The 14702-nt window shown below is 35.3% G+C and overlaps 1 protein-coding gene across 5 annotated transcripts in view; it reads right to left on the reverse strand.

The window, feature by feature from the left end:
• BBS9 (Bardet-Biedl syndrome 9) overlaps positions 1 to 14702 on the reverse strand; it is a 446238-nt gene that overhangs the window by 251568 nt on the left and 179968 nt on the right. For all 5 annotated transcript variants that reach the window (XM_043873466.1, XM_043873465.1, XM_043873464.1 and 2 more), the window contains 3 exons: positions 11180 to 11361; positions 6043 to 6119; positions 2867 to 2920 (listed from right to left, as the gene is read on the reverse strand). In XM_043873466.1, coding sequence (XP_043729401.1) covers positions 2867 to 2920; positions 6043 to 6119; positions 11180 to 11361 — 313 coding nt within the window. The remainder of the gene's footprint in view (positions 1 to 2866; positions 2921 to 6042; positions 6120 to 11179; positions 11362 to 14702) is intronic.

The raw sequence follows: 14702 nt of genomic DNA on the forward strand, positions 1-14702 counted from the left end.
TACTCAAGGTAGCCACATCTTCATTCACTTGGAACGGATGGAAAAATTTTCTCAATTAACAGGATTTATTATGACGGAAACTTGTATGGTTATATATTTTGGCTGCTGTTGTTATTAAAGGCTATAAGGAGAGATTTATAACAGAAATTTGTATAGGAACTGTCAGGCAGAAACAGGAAGTCACAGTGTCCGCTGTGAAAGTCAAGCTGATTTTGTGTAACTCTAGAGTATCGCATTCTTTCTTATTCTTTTATCATACCAATAAGGAAGAGAGTGTAACTTAGTCATTCTCAAACACAGTTAAATTCCCATAATGAAGGAGAAATTTCCAGTACTGTCATGCCATCATTTGAAGGTGGCTGTTACACAGGAAAGTCTAAGAACTACATGGGAGGGAAAGGTGTATTTATTTACAGCAATAACTAGTAGTTGGGGAAAAAGTTGGTATGAGCAATGTGATCTTGTTTAGGTACAAGTTTTTTTTTCAAATTTACAACATGCTCCTGAATTATTATATGTATGCGTCAGAACAATATCAGTAGATAGATATAAAAGGGATTTCCCTACACAAAAGTCTACAGATCATTCCTGGAACACTGCAGGATTGTTTTTTATCTTAAATGTTTGATTTCTTGCCACTAAAGCTTTTCCAGACTCAGAAGTATTAATGAGATAGAGCCTTTGATTGGATAGGGGGAAGGGAGACTGGGAAAAGACCACCCTTGTTTCTAGTGGCAAGAATCCAAAAAAATTAGCTTAGGAAACAGTTATAAGATTGGGCTCCCTTCAGCTTCTACCAAAGATCCCCACACTTGGGCCACCCGCTGGGTCCAGTGTAAGCGAACACAATTGGTAAAGCCTGGTGCCCTGTCAAGCTCCTCCAAGGACAGCAACCCATAATCTAAGAAAATATAAAGTCCTGTCCAAGTTTTGACTTAGTGAATCGCCAAGATCCACAACTTTCCCTGGCTCCAAATTCTGGGCAGTGATAAATATTTTCAGCTTAATAATGTGCTGACTGATTACCACACTTTAATCTAAATGCCTTAAGAGGGTTCTACATTTGAGTCCTAGTTCTAAAATTCTACAATGGCAGGACTAAAAATCTTAACCAAAACCACATCCTTTATATTGTATTTTGGGGGCACTATCAATTTGTCACTACTCTACTCTGCGGCTTCTTCGTTTAGTATTTTCCTACTATAAATACATCCATTTAAAACTAATATTATGGCAGATAGATGGCTGGGAATTCTTTTCAAATACACACATAGAAGAAAGATATTATTAATATTCATATGATTCCCCAATATACATATAATACTGAAACGAACTGCTTGGTCTACTATGGATGTGATGACACAATTCCTTTTGTATATTTAAATACTGTTTCTAAAAAATAACCCCAAATCATACTACACATTTAATTAAAGGTATAAATAAGTCATTACAATTTTTTATTATATACATACTGTTATAAATACTATTTTTATATTTGTAGGAAATGATAAAGGTTATCTATTTACTTCCCAAGGCTAAGGAAAACTTACAAATGTCAAGTGTTTGGGTTTTCCTTTTTTTTTTTTCCTTTTTTAACCAAGAAATCTTTTTTTAAATTAATAAATTTAATGTGTAATATTGTGTATATTTAAGGTATACAGCACATTGTGTGCTGTGTTGCGCTAAGTCACTTCAGTCGTGTCCGACAATCTGTGACCCTATGGACCGTAGCCGTTACTTTGATATATTTATACATTGTCAATATGAGTGCCAATCCAGTGATACTGATCACATTACATAACTATAGTGCAATGTTATTATTTATATTCATTACACTGTGCATTAGATATTTATAGTTTATTTACTACTCATTACAAGTGTACTCCTGTATTCCCTTCAAATCATCACTCTTAACCTTACCCAAACTCCTGATAAGCGATCCTATGGACTGCAGCCCACCAGGCTCCTCTGTCCATGGGATTACCCCAGGAAGAACACTAGAACGGGTTGCCGTTTCTGCCTCCAGGGGATCTTCCAAGCCCAGGGATCAAACCCACATCTCCTGCAGCTCCTGCATTGGCAGGCAGATTCATTACCATTGAGCCACCTGGGAAGCCTCAAGCCCATTTTACCCTGTGTTTTTACAGGCTTAACTTTTTCAGAGTCCCACATGTAAGTGATATCGTATAGTACTTGTCTTTCTCTGTCCATCTTATCTTACTTGGCACAGTGTGCTCAATGGAAGGGTATCCTCCCTTCTCATAGTTGAATAATATCCTAGGGTGTAAATGTACCATATCTTTTTTTTATCCATTCAACCATTGATGGGCATTTGGGTTGTTTCCGTATCTTGGCTATTTTGTGAATAATACTGTCATAAGCATGAGAGTGTATATATTGCATGGGAAATACTGTTTTCATTTCCTTTGATTTATACCCAGAAGCGGAGTTGCTAGATCATACAGAAGATTTTTTTTTTTTAATTTTTTAAGGAACCTCCAATTGATCTCCATACTGGTTGGATCGATTTATATTCCCACCAACAATATTTAAGGGCTCCCTTCTCACCACATCCTCATCCTCCTGTTGTCTCTTATCTTCTTGATGATAGCCGTTCTAAGCTGTGAAGTGACATCTCTTGTGATTTTGATGTGCATTTCCCTGATAATCAGTGATGCTAAGCATCTTTTCATGTGTCTGTTGGCCATTTTGATGTCCTCTTTGGAAAAAATGTGTGTTAGCTCTTCTGCCCACCAAGTGTTTCTTTTACATTTCCATATGCTACTTATAGGGTGACAATAGTGACAGATGTGATGAAATGCATGATACTGCTTGCACATTAGAGCCTAGAACTATGGCACAATACCTTCACTGTGACTGAAGGGACAAGGTCAGCTCCCACTTCAGCATCAGTAGCTTGCTGTAAACACAGAATTGAAAATTAAAGGGAGAAAAGAATTGTTTAAGTACTATACATCAGTAAGTAAACACAGTGGGTTTGATATATACTTCCCACCAACAAAAGAAAAAAAAGGCAAAAAGGATTTATTACTCTGATGACAGAATAAAAGAATCACTGTGGCTTTTTTGGATGGCTTCATTTGGAAAGTCATGAACTAATATTAAAAAACACACCCACCAAAAAAGGGAAGAAAAGTTCACATACTTTATTATTAAAATACTGCCAAATTTCCTTAAAAACTAAAACTAATTCTATTAATTCATTCTTTATATTATATAAAACAAGACCTCTATATATTTTCTATATAAACATTATGCCATTTTTTTAGGTCCTTGTGTTTTTAACTTGCCAAAGGTATGCTTTATTCTAATTAATAATATGTATCTAAGGCATGTAATTAATGATATAAAGATTGAGTGGCCTTACATCTAGAAAATAAAACAAAAGTAGCAGTTTGTTTGTTTGTTTTTTTTACTAGTACATATCATAAATTCTTTCACTCTTTGAGATCAGCCTGGGTTACCTGGTCCTATCTCTTAAAGAATTCAGAATATAATAGAGCAAATATTTCCTTAGAATTTATAACTTATTTTTCAGAGCAGCAGATTGAGAGGAAAATATGGTCACTATATGACAGAATAAGATCAATGAGTAACATATTTTCTAATAATACCCACATGGATTCCTAAGGGAACAATTATGATCATAAAGTCTCTGTCCAACCAATGAATAAATCCATTGTACTTTAAATTAGCCTACTTGGAATTATTTTACTGAGAAAAATTAAGCCTCTTCTAAGCAGTGGGGATCAGTATGATGTCATGGTCATCAGCATAATTAAGAGTAAGGATATACATATCCTATATATGATTCCATAGGAAACTGTATATGAACTCTGATTCAACTTCTCAATCAAGAAGAGAGGATAGCGATATTTGTTTCTTCTGTAAAAGACACCAGTCTGGCACAAATTATATTATTTTTTGGATGTGTGCTTTCACAATAATGACTGAAAATAAAATATTAAGCCAGGCTTTTTGCTCTAGTATTACCTAAAATCCAGGAAATGTTTTACATTTAGCTGTCGGCAAATCTAGAAAAGAAACCAACATCTCCCGTTTCTTACTCTTTTCAATCCATGCCTAAACACCTTGATATTTCAAGGACAAAAGTCCTTTGGAAACATGAAATTATAGCCAGAGAGAAATAGCTATATGAAGACAATATGGCACCAAAGCCACATAAATCATTGGACTGATGTTTTCCAATGAGATGAATATGATACTCTCAAGAATCCTTTCCTTTCTTAAGAAGGAAAAAAATCGTGAGATGGGGGAAATGGAGCTGGAAAGAGATACCTAGTTAAGAGGAAAAAGCACTTCAGGTTACCAATAGGGAAATACATATTAAAATACAGTGCTATTACATAAAGCCTTTACTCACAAAGATCAAAAGTTGCTGAAGAACAGAAAGGGAATTCCTCATTTCAAATAGCCTATGTCTAAGAGAAAAACCTAGAAAAAAATTATAGAAGTTGCCCAAAGGAAAAAAAGAATCATTTCCAAGGCAAGAAAATGTGTGTACATTTGTCAGCTAACTAAGCAGAAATGTTCCACTCAGACTACACCCTTCAGGTAGAGTGAGAAATGGTGTGCTGAATATCCAAAGTTTATAGAACAGTACCTCTACTATGTGACTCAACTGGGTGAATGTTTCTTTCATATATAGTCCTACTTTTTTTTTTTAAGAATATCCAACTTACTATACTAAGGCAATGTTAATGCAATTTTTATCACAACTTGGGTTGGCTGTTTGTACTAAGATTATTCTTTAAAAAGCTATGGAATTACATACTATGTTGTGTTCTGATACCTAAATAGCAAAGCCATTTCCTAAGCAAAGTTATATGACACAGACCTCATATACAGTAAAACGAGTGAATTTGATCACTTGCCTAAATTGATCAACTTGGTACAGACATAGATAAACTAGACAGATTTTGGCCCAACTGCGGGCAGTGAGAGAAAACCAACCATAATCTAACAAGTGCTTAAAGAAGACTAAACAAACAGATAAGGTAATGTAACCAAGGACAGCCCCCCTTTCTGGTTTTTCAGCTTTATTATTCATTTATAGAGCAAATATATACTGAATACCCATTATGCGACTGGCATTAAGGAAATGGCAATCAATTTTCCTAGATGGCGCAGTGGTAAAGAATCTGCCTGCCAATGCAGGAGATGCAAAAGACATTGGTTTGAACCCTGGGTAGGAAAGATCCCCTGGAGAAGGAAATGGCAACCCACTCCAGTATTCTTGTCTGGAAAATTCCATGGACAGAGGTGCCTCGCAGGCTACAGTCCACAGGGTTACAAAGAGTCAGACATGACTCAGCAACTGAGCACACACAAGACAACTGGAATGGTGATGGCTGTGGTGGGGTTGATGATCATGAATACTATTATAATGATTTGTTAGTTAATTATTATAAGTCAACAAAGTGGATTCTACTACTATTACCATTTTACAGATAAGAAAATTGAGACAAAAAGTTAAATACCTTGCTCTGAGGTCACACAAATAGAAATGAGAGAAAAAATAATTCCTGGCCAAACTCTTTATTCTTAAACTACCCTCCCACCACAGCCACTGTAATATATTAAAGACTATAAATTATCAAACTCTGAGTCATGTCTTTCATAAACATTATCTCATTGAACATTCAACAAAAATGTAGTGGGCTCGGTATTATTCATCTGGAGTAGGATTGTCTCAATACTCCAGTACTGAAAAAGTCTGAAAAAACAAAATAAAGTAGGGAGATTCAGAGTAATGGTAAGAACCTCTTTGACAATCCCCCTCCCTTCCCCTTTTTTAAGATAGAAATCCTGCCTAAGAAACTTGTTATTACACTGAGATGCTAGAAATGTTTTTTTCTAGAAAGTAACAAGGCCGAAAACTTGTTATCTTCCCTGAAGTTTCTATTTGGAGGCCCAGATTTTAAACCAATACAATCTGATTCCAATATATCAGAGTCCACCACTATCACAAACCCTCTTAAAGTCTGCAAATACACCTACAGATACTGAATCAAAGTTAGGAGAAACCATGGCAGAGACTTTCAGGTCATCTTCTCTCTCAGTCAGGGGCCAAACACCTGTAATTTTAAGAGAAAAAAAAAAGATATTTAATCATAAAGTAAAAATTTCTATATAAAGTCATTTTAAGGTTTATCTGTACCTTATATCAAAAGACAATCCCATAAACGTATTTACAAGTTGAAAAAAAAAAAAAGTGATGCATTACAGGATGAAAAGCTTTCTCCTCTACATTACTGTAAAGAAAAACTCTCTTTTTTTCCCAAAGATATGAGCTAAGATGTGACCCACTGACTGACCTATGTTAGGAATTTCAATTCCCTCTCCTTAGCTACTGTTAGAAGCCCAAAAGAGTATAACCCATGAGGGTAGATGGGCTATAACTGCCGGGAGAAATATTAACAACCTCAGATATGCAGATGATACCTCCCTAATGGCAGAGCGCAAAGAGGAACTAAAGAGCCTGTTGATAAAGGTGAAAGAGGAAGAGTGGAAAAACTCGCTTAAAACTCAACATTCAAAAAACTAAGATCGTGACATCTTAAGATTGTTCGCCATCACTTTGTGAGGAAATGGCAACCCACTCCAGTATTCCTGCCTGGAGAACTCCATGGACAGAGGAGCCTGGCCGGCTACAGTCTATGGGGTCACAAAGAGTCGGACACAACTAAGCGACTCACACACACACACACACACACACACACACACACACACACACACACACACACACACACACACACACACACACACACACACACACGGCAAATAGACAATGGAAACAATGGAAACAAGACAGATTTTATTTTCTTGGGCTCCAAAATCCCTGTGGACTGTGACTACAGTCATGAAATTAAAAGATGCTCGTTCTTTGGAAGAATAGCTATCACAAACCTAGGCAGGATATTAAAAAGCAAAGACATCACTTTGCCAACAAAGGTCCATATACTCAAATATACAGTTTTTACAATAGTCATATATGGATGTGACAGTTGGGACCATAAAGAAGGCTGAGTGCCAAAGAATTGATATTTTTGAATTATGGTGCCAGAGAAGACTCTTGAGAGTCTCTTGGACAGAAAGGAGATCAAACTAGTCAATACTAAAGGAAATCAACCCTGAATATTCATTGGAAGGACTGATGTCAAAACTGAAGCTCCAATACTTTGGCCACCTGATACAAAGAGACGACTCATTGGAAAAGACCCTGATGCTGGGAAAGATTGAAGGCAGGAGGGAAAGTGGGTGAATGAGATGGCTGGATAGCCCCATCAACTCAATGAACATGAGTTTCAGCAAACTCTGCAAGATAGTGAAGGACAGGGAAGCCTGGCGTGCTGCAGTCTGTGGGGTTGCAGAGAGTTGGACACAGGTTAGCAACTGAACAACAACAACAAATCAAAATGTAAAATTCACCACAAAAAATGTAAAATTCACATACCCTGTGACCTAACAATTCTATTTTCAAACATTTACCCAATACTCATGTCCAAGGGGTCACTCTGTTGCTGGTAATTATCAAAAACAAAACAGCCTAAATCTAAGTTATATTTCTATTAATAGGGAAATAGTTAACTATGTTATGGTATTATCAATACTGTGCAATGGTCCAAAACCCAAAACTGTTAAGTAAGAGTGCTATCCATCTTTATATACCGAGAAGGAAAGAACTCCAAGATATGCTATTGATCTAAAAAAGCAAGATGTAGTACAGTGTCTCTAATACACACATATCTGTGTAAAAACAATTATATAAACAGAAAACTTTCTTACAGAATACACAAAACTATTAATAAAGGTTACATTTAGACATTCCAGTAGAACTAAGACCTGGGTTTTATGCTTTCAGTACTATTTGAATTATTTTTACCATATTCATTTTATTTTCAACTTAAAATTTCATAATTTCAAAAACATTTATAGTACATAATGAGATATTATGAACAAGCCATAGAGACCCTAAATAAACAAGAAACATAAATAATACATATGCACATGCATACGTATGTATATATATACATACATAGGGCTTCCCTGGTGGCTCAGCTGGTAAAGAATCCACCTGGAATGTGGGAGACCTGAGTTCGATCCCTGGGTTGGGAAGATCTCCTGGAGAAGGGAACGGCTGCCCACTCCAGTATTTTAGTATTCTGGGCTTGAAGAATTCCATGGACTGTGCAGTTCATGGGGTTGCAGAGTCAGACACAACTGAGTGACTTTCACTTAATACATAATAATACATATATATGTGCAGACTATTGGCTGCCCCCCTAACATCCATTCTTCCCTTCTCCTCCTCCTTTGTGGTAGACCCCTAATTCTGCTGATTCACTTCCATTTAATTCACTTCCATCGAATTCCCCTAATTCACTTCCACCTTAATCACTGGATTGGTCAAATCCAAGCATGGTGATTTCATTCCCCTGACTTTTTGTTATTTCAGGCCTGAGCATGGAACCTAATCCTGGCAGATGTGAGGTGAGAACTGGTGGGAGCTGGGGTGCTGGTATGTGGTTCTGGGAAAGTTATTCCTCCCTAATAAATGGGGAGACTTGGGAGAAATATCTGTCTTCTTCCCTGGAAATCATATTTGTACATATTGCCTGGAACTGCTGAAATAACCCTTTGACCCTGAGAGGGAACATCCCCCAAACCCAGCACAATTTCCAACAAGGTTACCAAGCACGAATGTTTCTACCACTCAATGGTAGAAGCACCTTAAGTTAGCCTAGACATATTTCAAATGGGTGCAGACTTTCATTTATACACCTATATCTTACTGCTCTCTTCTCCTTCCTGAAGACATGCTGTGTGGGAGTCTATGTCAACACTGTACTTATTCCTTCATACTTATCCCAAGGAAAGAATATATCAACTATCTAAATAAATAGAGTTCACAAAGAAACTCTATTTTTGAAAGTGTCTACCAACAGATGTTGTTGACTACTGGTAACAGAAATAAAAGGCAGGATTCTCACTAATGAGTTGAATATGAAAAGCTTCAAAATCCGTAAGCCATACAGAAATTATTACTATTGATATTATTTCATGCTTATAACAGACACTCCTCATATAACTTACACACATAAAATCAGCTTCAAAAACACTTTTATTATGGTAGATAATATACACCATGTGTACAACAAAATGTACTTTTTAAATTGGCTTTATATTTTGCTGCAATTCTTGCTTTGAAGAAATAAAAAAAACTTTAAGTGCTGAACATAACCCACAAGACTGAAAAGAACATTTTTTTTGCAAGTTAAAGTCACTCTACTAAAATAGGTGGCATTTAAATGAATAATGAGGTCATCAAAAAGTTTGGAGTTTTAACTTCTCATAATCTTCTATAGTGAAATGATCTGGTGCTTTTATATAATTACAGGTATTTTAATGAACAAATACACCACAATTTTATAAGTGCAAAAAACAGTAAATTTTTTCCATATTCTAGAAATAAACTATGTTAAAAGTCTCTCCTTTTCTTAAAACGAGTCTTTGTTTCATTTTTAGGAATAAAATCAAATGATGGTGGCAAAGAAGGGGCAGAGAACTTCAAATATTAACTTTGAGATTATGTAAATAATAAACTTTGCACTCAAGTCTGTGGGTTCATCCCTAGCTTAATTAGCAGTTACTTCAATATACAAAGAAGAATCAGGGTAATGACAAGTAAAACAGCCTATCCCTGGGTGAAAAGACTGGAATACTCAAGGGCACTATTTTGGCCACCAAAAAGTAACTTAGCTATAAGGGATTTTTCTGAGAAATGTTTTACATAATCAAGTGTTAATCAAAATATCATTAGCACATTGTTTACAGAAATGCCACAATCTCAAGACACAAAACTTGGAGTGAAAAGTTACATTAAATTTAATGAACTCTGGAAATTTCATGTTTCTCATACACACACACACACACACACACACACACACATATATGCCACTCTTCCCCAATCATATTTTTAAATGACAAAATGAGACTTATATTCCATTAATTCCAAAACACTAGTATCAAAAATGGGAAATGTGTATATTGCAATATGACACACCCAATTTTAACTATTCTCTATTTGACTAGAGGATGCTGACAACAAATGGGTTTTTAAATATTTGGAGGTACTTAAAAGACCCAAGTTTCACCTGTTTACTTTCAAAACTTTCTAAGAGAAAGTGTAAAACCAAAACAAAACAATTTTATTTTAATATTCACATTTTGAAATACATTAAATAAATTCCTCTGAATCTCTCTTGGTAATATAGACTCAAAGATACATAACTCTAGGAAAGTGACTGGACCAGGATTACGATTGGCTCTGTTGTTTTGGTTGGCTTTTGATGCTCTGCCTCTTTTATTATTTCTACTTGTTTTAACATTTCTTTTATGTGAAAATAGTCCATATTTTTTCTCATTAAAAAAATACTTTTACCTGACCCTGAGAAGGGAACTTAAAGTAATGCTTTTCACATGTCCAACTCAAACTTCAGGATTGGTGTTTTCTTTCTCCTTTTAATTTATAATAAAATTATACCCTTGTGAATCCCAAAGTAAGATAATATTGAGTTATACAAAACTCAGGAACTGAAAATATCATCAGCCTCTGAGTCACTAGAAATCAGCATACCACCAGCTACACTCCATTTGGATGGCTAATTAACTACAAACATAAATTACCTCACTAGGTTGCAAATGACTACATTTTTAGTAATAAAGTGGTAACTCATGTACTGCTCTGGTTTCCTTTAAAAGAAGCAACTAACATTTTTTCAGGGATATTAGAAGTTAATAAATGATCACTCTAAACTTTAATGTTCTACTAAAGGCCTAAAATCACTACCTGAAGAAATATATGTTCTTTCTTAGAGTTTAAAGAAAAAACCTAGATAGCACTGTCTGTGAAACACACTAACAAAAGTATTATCTTAAATAGGACATATTTTTCAGAAGCTATAATATACAAATTAAGCACAAAGACTAGTATGTTAAAGAGCAGTGCTGTTTTTACAAAAATGACTTTAATTAAGCCTGGGGGAGAAAATCAACACGTACAAAATACTATCCATATACAAAATAATATAAATTCTACAATGAATATTATAATAGAAAGCTGAAAATGAGATACCTTGTGATTTGTTAACATTTTTGATGACTTTCTGAAGTTCTTTCAACTCCTTATCAAGTTCATCATAGTTTAGTTCTCTAGATTCAACTTTTGGAGCTTGGAACAAAGAAGGATCTGTCCCCAGGTATGAACACTGCAAGTGACCTTCATCACTCAGAGTGACTATCACTCCCTTTAAATCACTTAAAAAAAAAAAAAAGGGAAGAGAAAATGAGACATAATTAAAAATGTTTAATGGATGTAGACTTGACCAACTACACTTTCATTCAATTCAGCTTCAGCATACCATCAAGAAAATGGAGGAGGCCATGAAAAGAAATGTGGGCCCTTCTCTTTTCCTTCTCTTTTCCTTTTGCTTCTCTCTGCCCTTGGGACATATGCTCCCCCTCCCTCCCCAGGCCCACTCACCATGGCTTCCTTCACATGCACTCCTACTCAAGGAGCTCTCTGGTCTGTTCTCTCTCCCTTCACTTTTAGATACAAGTCTCCCTTTCTCTCTTACTAGCTCTTTCCCCATCACTCATCATCCTGATTATCTCTTTTCCTCCCTACCCTTTCATTCTTTTTGTCTTTCTTAAAGCCTCCCTTATCTCTGTTATTCTCTAGAAATAGCCATAATATATAAATTATAGATAACTTAAGCATAAATGTTTAAAAATAAAAGTTGTATGTTTTCCTGAACTTACTATAGAAGTAGATGAAATTATACCATTTGCTTCCTCCCGACCCTGCCCAGAGGGAAAGAAACTCAATATTGTGAGTCATTTTGACTTTGTTTGTTGCATTTTCTACTGGCTTTTGATTTTTACAAAAGTTTTCCAACCCTGTTATAAAGGTTAAATATTAATCAGAAACAACAGAAAACTGGAGAGAGATACAATAACTTGAAAATAAAAATGTTGCTATTCATCTGAAGAAAAGGAGTTAGGATATATAAAGGTCTAGGACTCATTCCTTCTCCAAAGAAATGGAGAAGGAAATGGCAACCCACTCCAGTCCTCTTGCCTGGAAAATTCCATGGACGGAGGCGCCTGGTAGGCTACAGTTCATGGGGTCTCGAAGAGTCGGACACAACTGAGTGACTTAACTTTCACTCCACTTTCATGCATTGGAGAAGGAAATGGCAACCCACTCCAGTGTTCTTTCCTGGAGAATCCCAGGGACAGAGGAGCCTGATGGGCTGCTGTCTATGGGGTCGCACAGAGTCGGACACGACTGAAGCAACTTAGCAGCAGTAGCAGCAGGACTCATTCAGAACAAATAAGAATTTTTAAATTCTTTTGGCCATGACAAAATGTAGCTCATTAATCTAAAAGTTCAGCTTGACTAAGAGTAAACACTATCATTGCTCAATCCATCCCATAAGGTGGCCACCAGCAACTTTACCATCTGTTTTAAACATAATATTCTTACACAATCTCTCTCCAGGGCTTATACATAATTCTGTACTGTGACTTCATAATAATAAAAAATAGATTGGGATCACTGATTCAACAGATTAAAAAACTAGCTAAAAGCTAAAAGGATATTTAGGTTTTAGCTCTAACTCTGCCCAACTTGAGTCAACTTGGTAAAGTCTTCCTAAATGCCCTTATTTCTGAAATGAGAAGGTGAAGCAGGTGATCCTCAAAGGTCCTGAAGTCGAACAAACTCGTTTCTGCCAATCTAGCTCAGAAAATAAATACTCCCAAATAAAATTATTTTCCTAAAATAAAATGTTGTCACCCCTACAGAGCCTCTGGACCTGACCTTTTCAGGCAACTGAAGCCACCTAGAGGCCTCAGAAATCTCAGCTTCCACAAACTCATTTCAAGAGGGCAAACCTCTGTCCCTATTGAGTTAGTCTGTTCCCCATTCTACTCAGACCTACTGAAGTCTGGGAACACAATAAGTCCTAAGGAAACACTAGGAGACTAAATGGCAGAGGTTCTCAGATAATGTGGTAATCATCAACTCATTGAATCCAGAAGGGTTATATCCATTTCATCTTCACCCTTTGAGTGGTCCATTATAAAGGAAACCTAGCATGAGCCAATATAAGTATACCTTGCTATCCAAATTTATTTGGTCTTTGAACTGGATAGCTTATTAGAGAATCAGTTACATCCCACTGTTTTAGATGGCAAAAAGCAATAATTTAAACCCAGGAATTTATCTAAAAATTTATCTGAACCTATTAAGTTTCTGAGTTCAGACAGAGTTTGATAGTGGTATATACACATATTTTCTTCAGTGTCTCAAAAAGAAAAAATTCTTTACTGATGTTTTGAGGTGTTCAAAAGGAAAAGAGACAAGCCAGGATCTTTCTTTACTGAAACAGCTTACCGACGGTCTCCAGAATGTCTTCACGCTAAATTATAAAACTTAAGCAATTTACTTTTTCCTTATCAATGGCATTAGAGCCATTACATACAATTTGGATCAAATAACAAAAATTTAGAATAGCTGAATTCATTTAACATTGCATGTTTTATTCCATAGGAACACTAATACAAGCTCTAAAAACTTTAGAATAAATCAGTGAAATTTCTGTCTATGATGGGACAGGCAGTTTGACACAGGCCTATATATATACTTAATATATAAGCAATGTCATCACTCACTATCTTAAACACAAAGGAAAATTTTTAATATACATGTATATCATTTCTAAAGTTAAGCCCAACTTAAGTATAAAGCCCAATTTAAATAGAAAATTTTTTTACATTAAAATCAAGATATTTTTTAAAATCTTTCTACTTAAAAAATATCTTCTTACACAATGTTTATTGTCCATGTGACATTGTGTAAAGTTTTGTGAGTGATAGAATTTTATGCTGGAAGATGTCATCAAGTAAATCAAGTATTGTGTACCCCATTACTTACACATTTAAAGTAGAGTTAACACTGCCAAATTAAGTCTCAGGATTATTACTGGTCCTTGAAATACATCAGAGAAACCAAGGAACCAGAATAATGTATTTTATGAGGACTCAAGGTCAAAGATGTTATATTACTAGGACACAATAATTTTGTGATTTTAGCAATGGAGCATGAAATTAAACAATAGAGCTAGCTCAGGAATCCGAAAGTAATTGTTTCATCATTCAGTAAACAGATCCTGGCCCTAACAATACATTCAAACACAATTCCAGATGGATTTTAAAAGTTAAATTTAAAAACATGAAACTACAAAAATATTTATCTGCCCTTGAGATGGAAAGAACTTTGCTGTGAGAAAGCAACAGAGGAAAACTACAAAGCAAAGGATCTCTAAATTAAACCACAAAAAAGTTTTAAACTTGTTATATGCTTTAAAAATACATCATAGTAAAAAGAACAAAAGACAGACAAACTGGGGAAAACCTTGGCAACCAACATAAAATATATGATTTAAGTTGAACTATATGAAGTTGTGAATATTCACTGTTTTTGACCTATAAAAAATGTTTCATATATTTCATCTAATATGTAAAGAACTCTTACAAATCAATGAAAATATGAGTATATCCCCAAAGAAAAAGATTGAAGGGAATGTACAATT

The sequence above is a fragment of the Cervus elaphus genome, chromosome 18 (assembly GCF_910594005.1).
Source record: "Cervus elaphus chromosome 18, mCerEla1.1, whole genome shotgun sequence".
Lineage (NCBI taxonomy): Eukaryota > Metazoa > Chordata > Mammalia > Artiodactyla > Cervidae > Cervus > Cervus elaphus.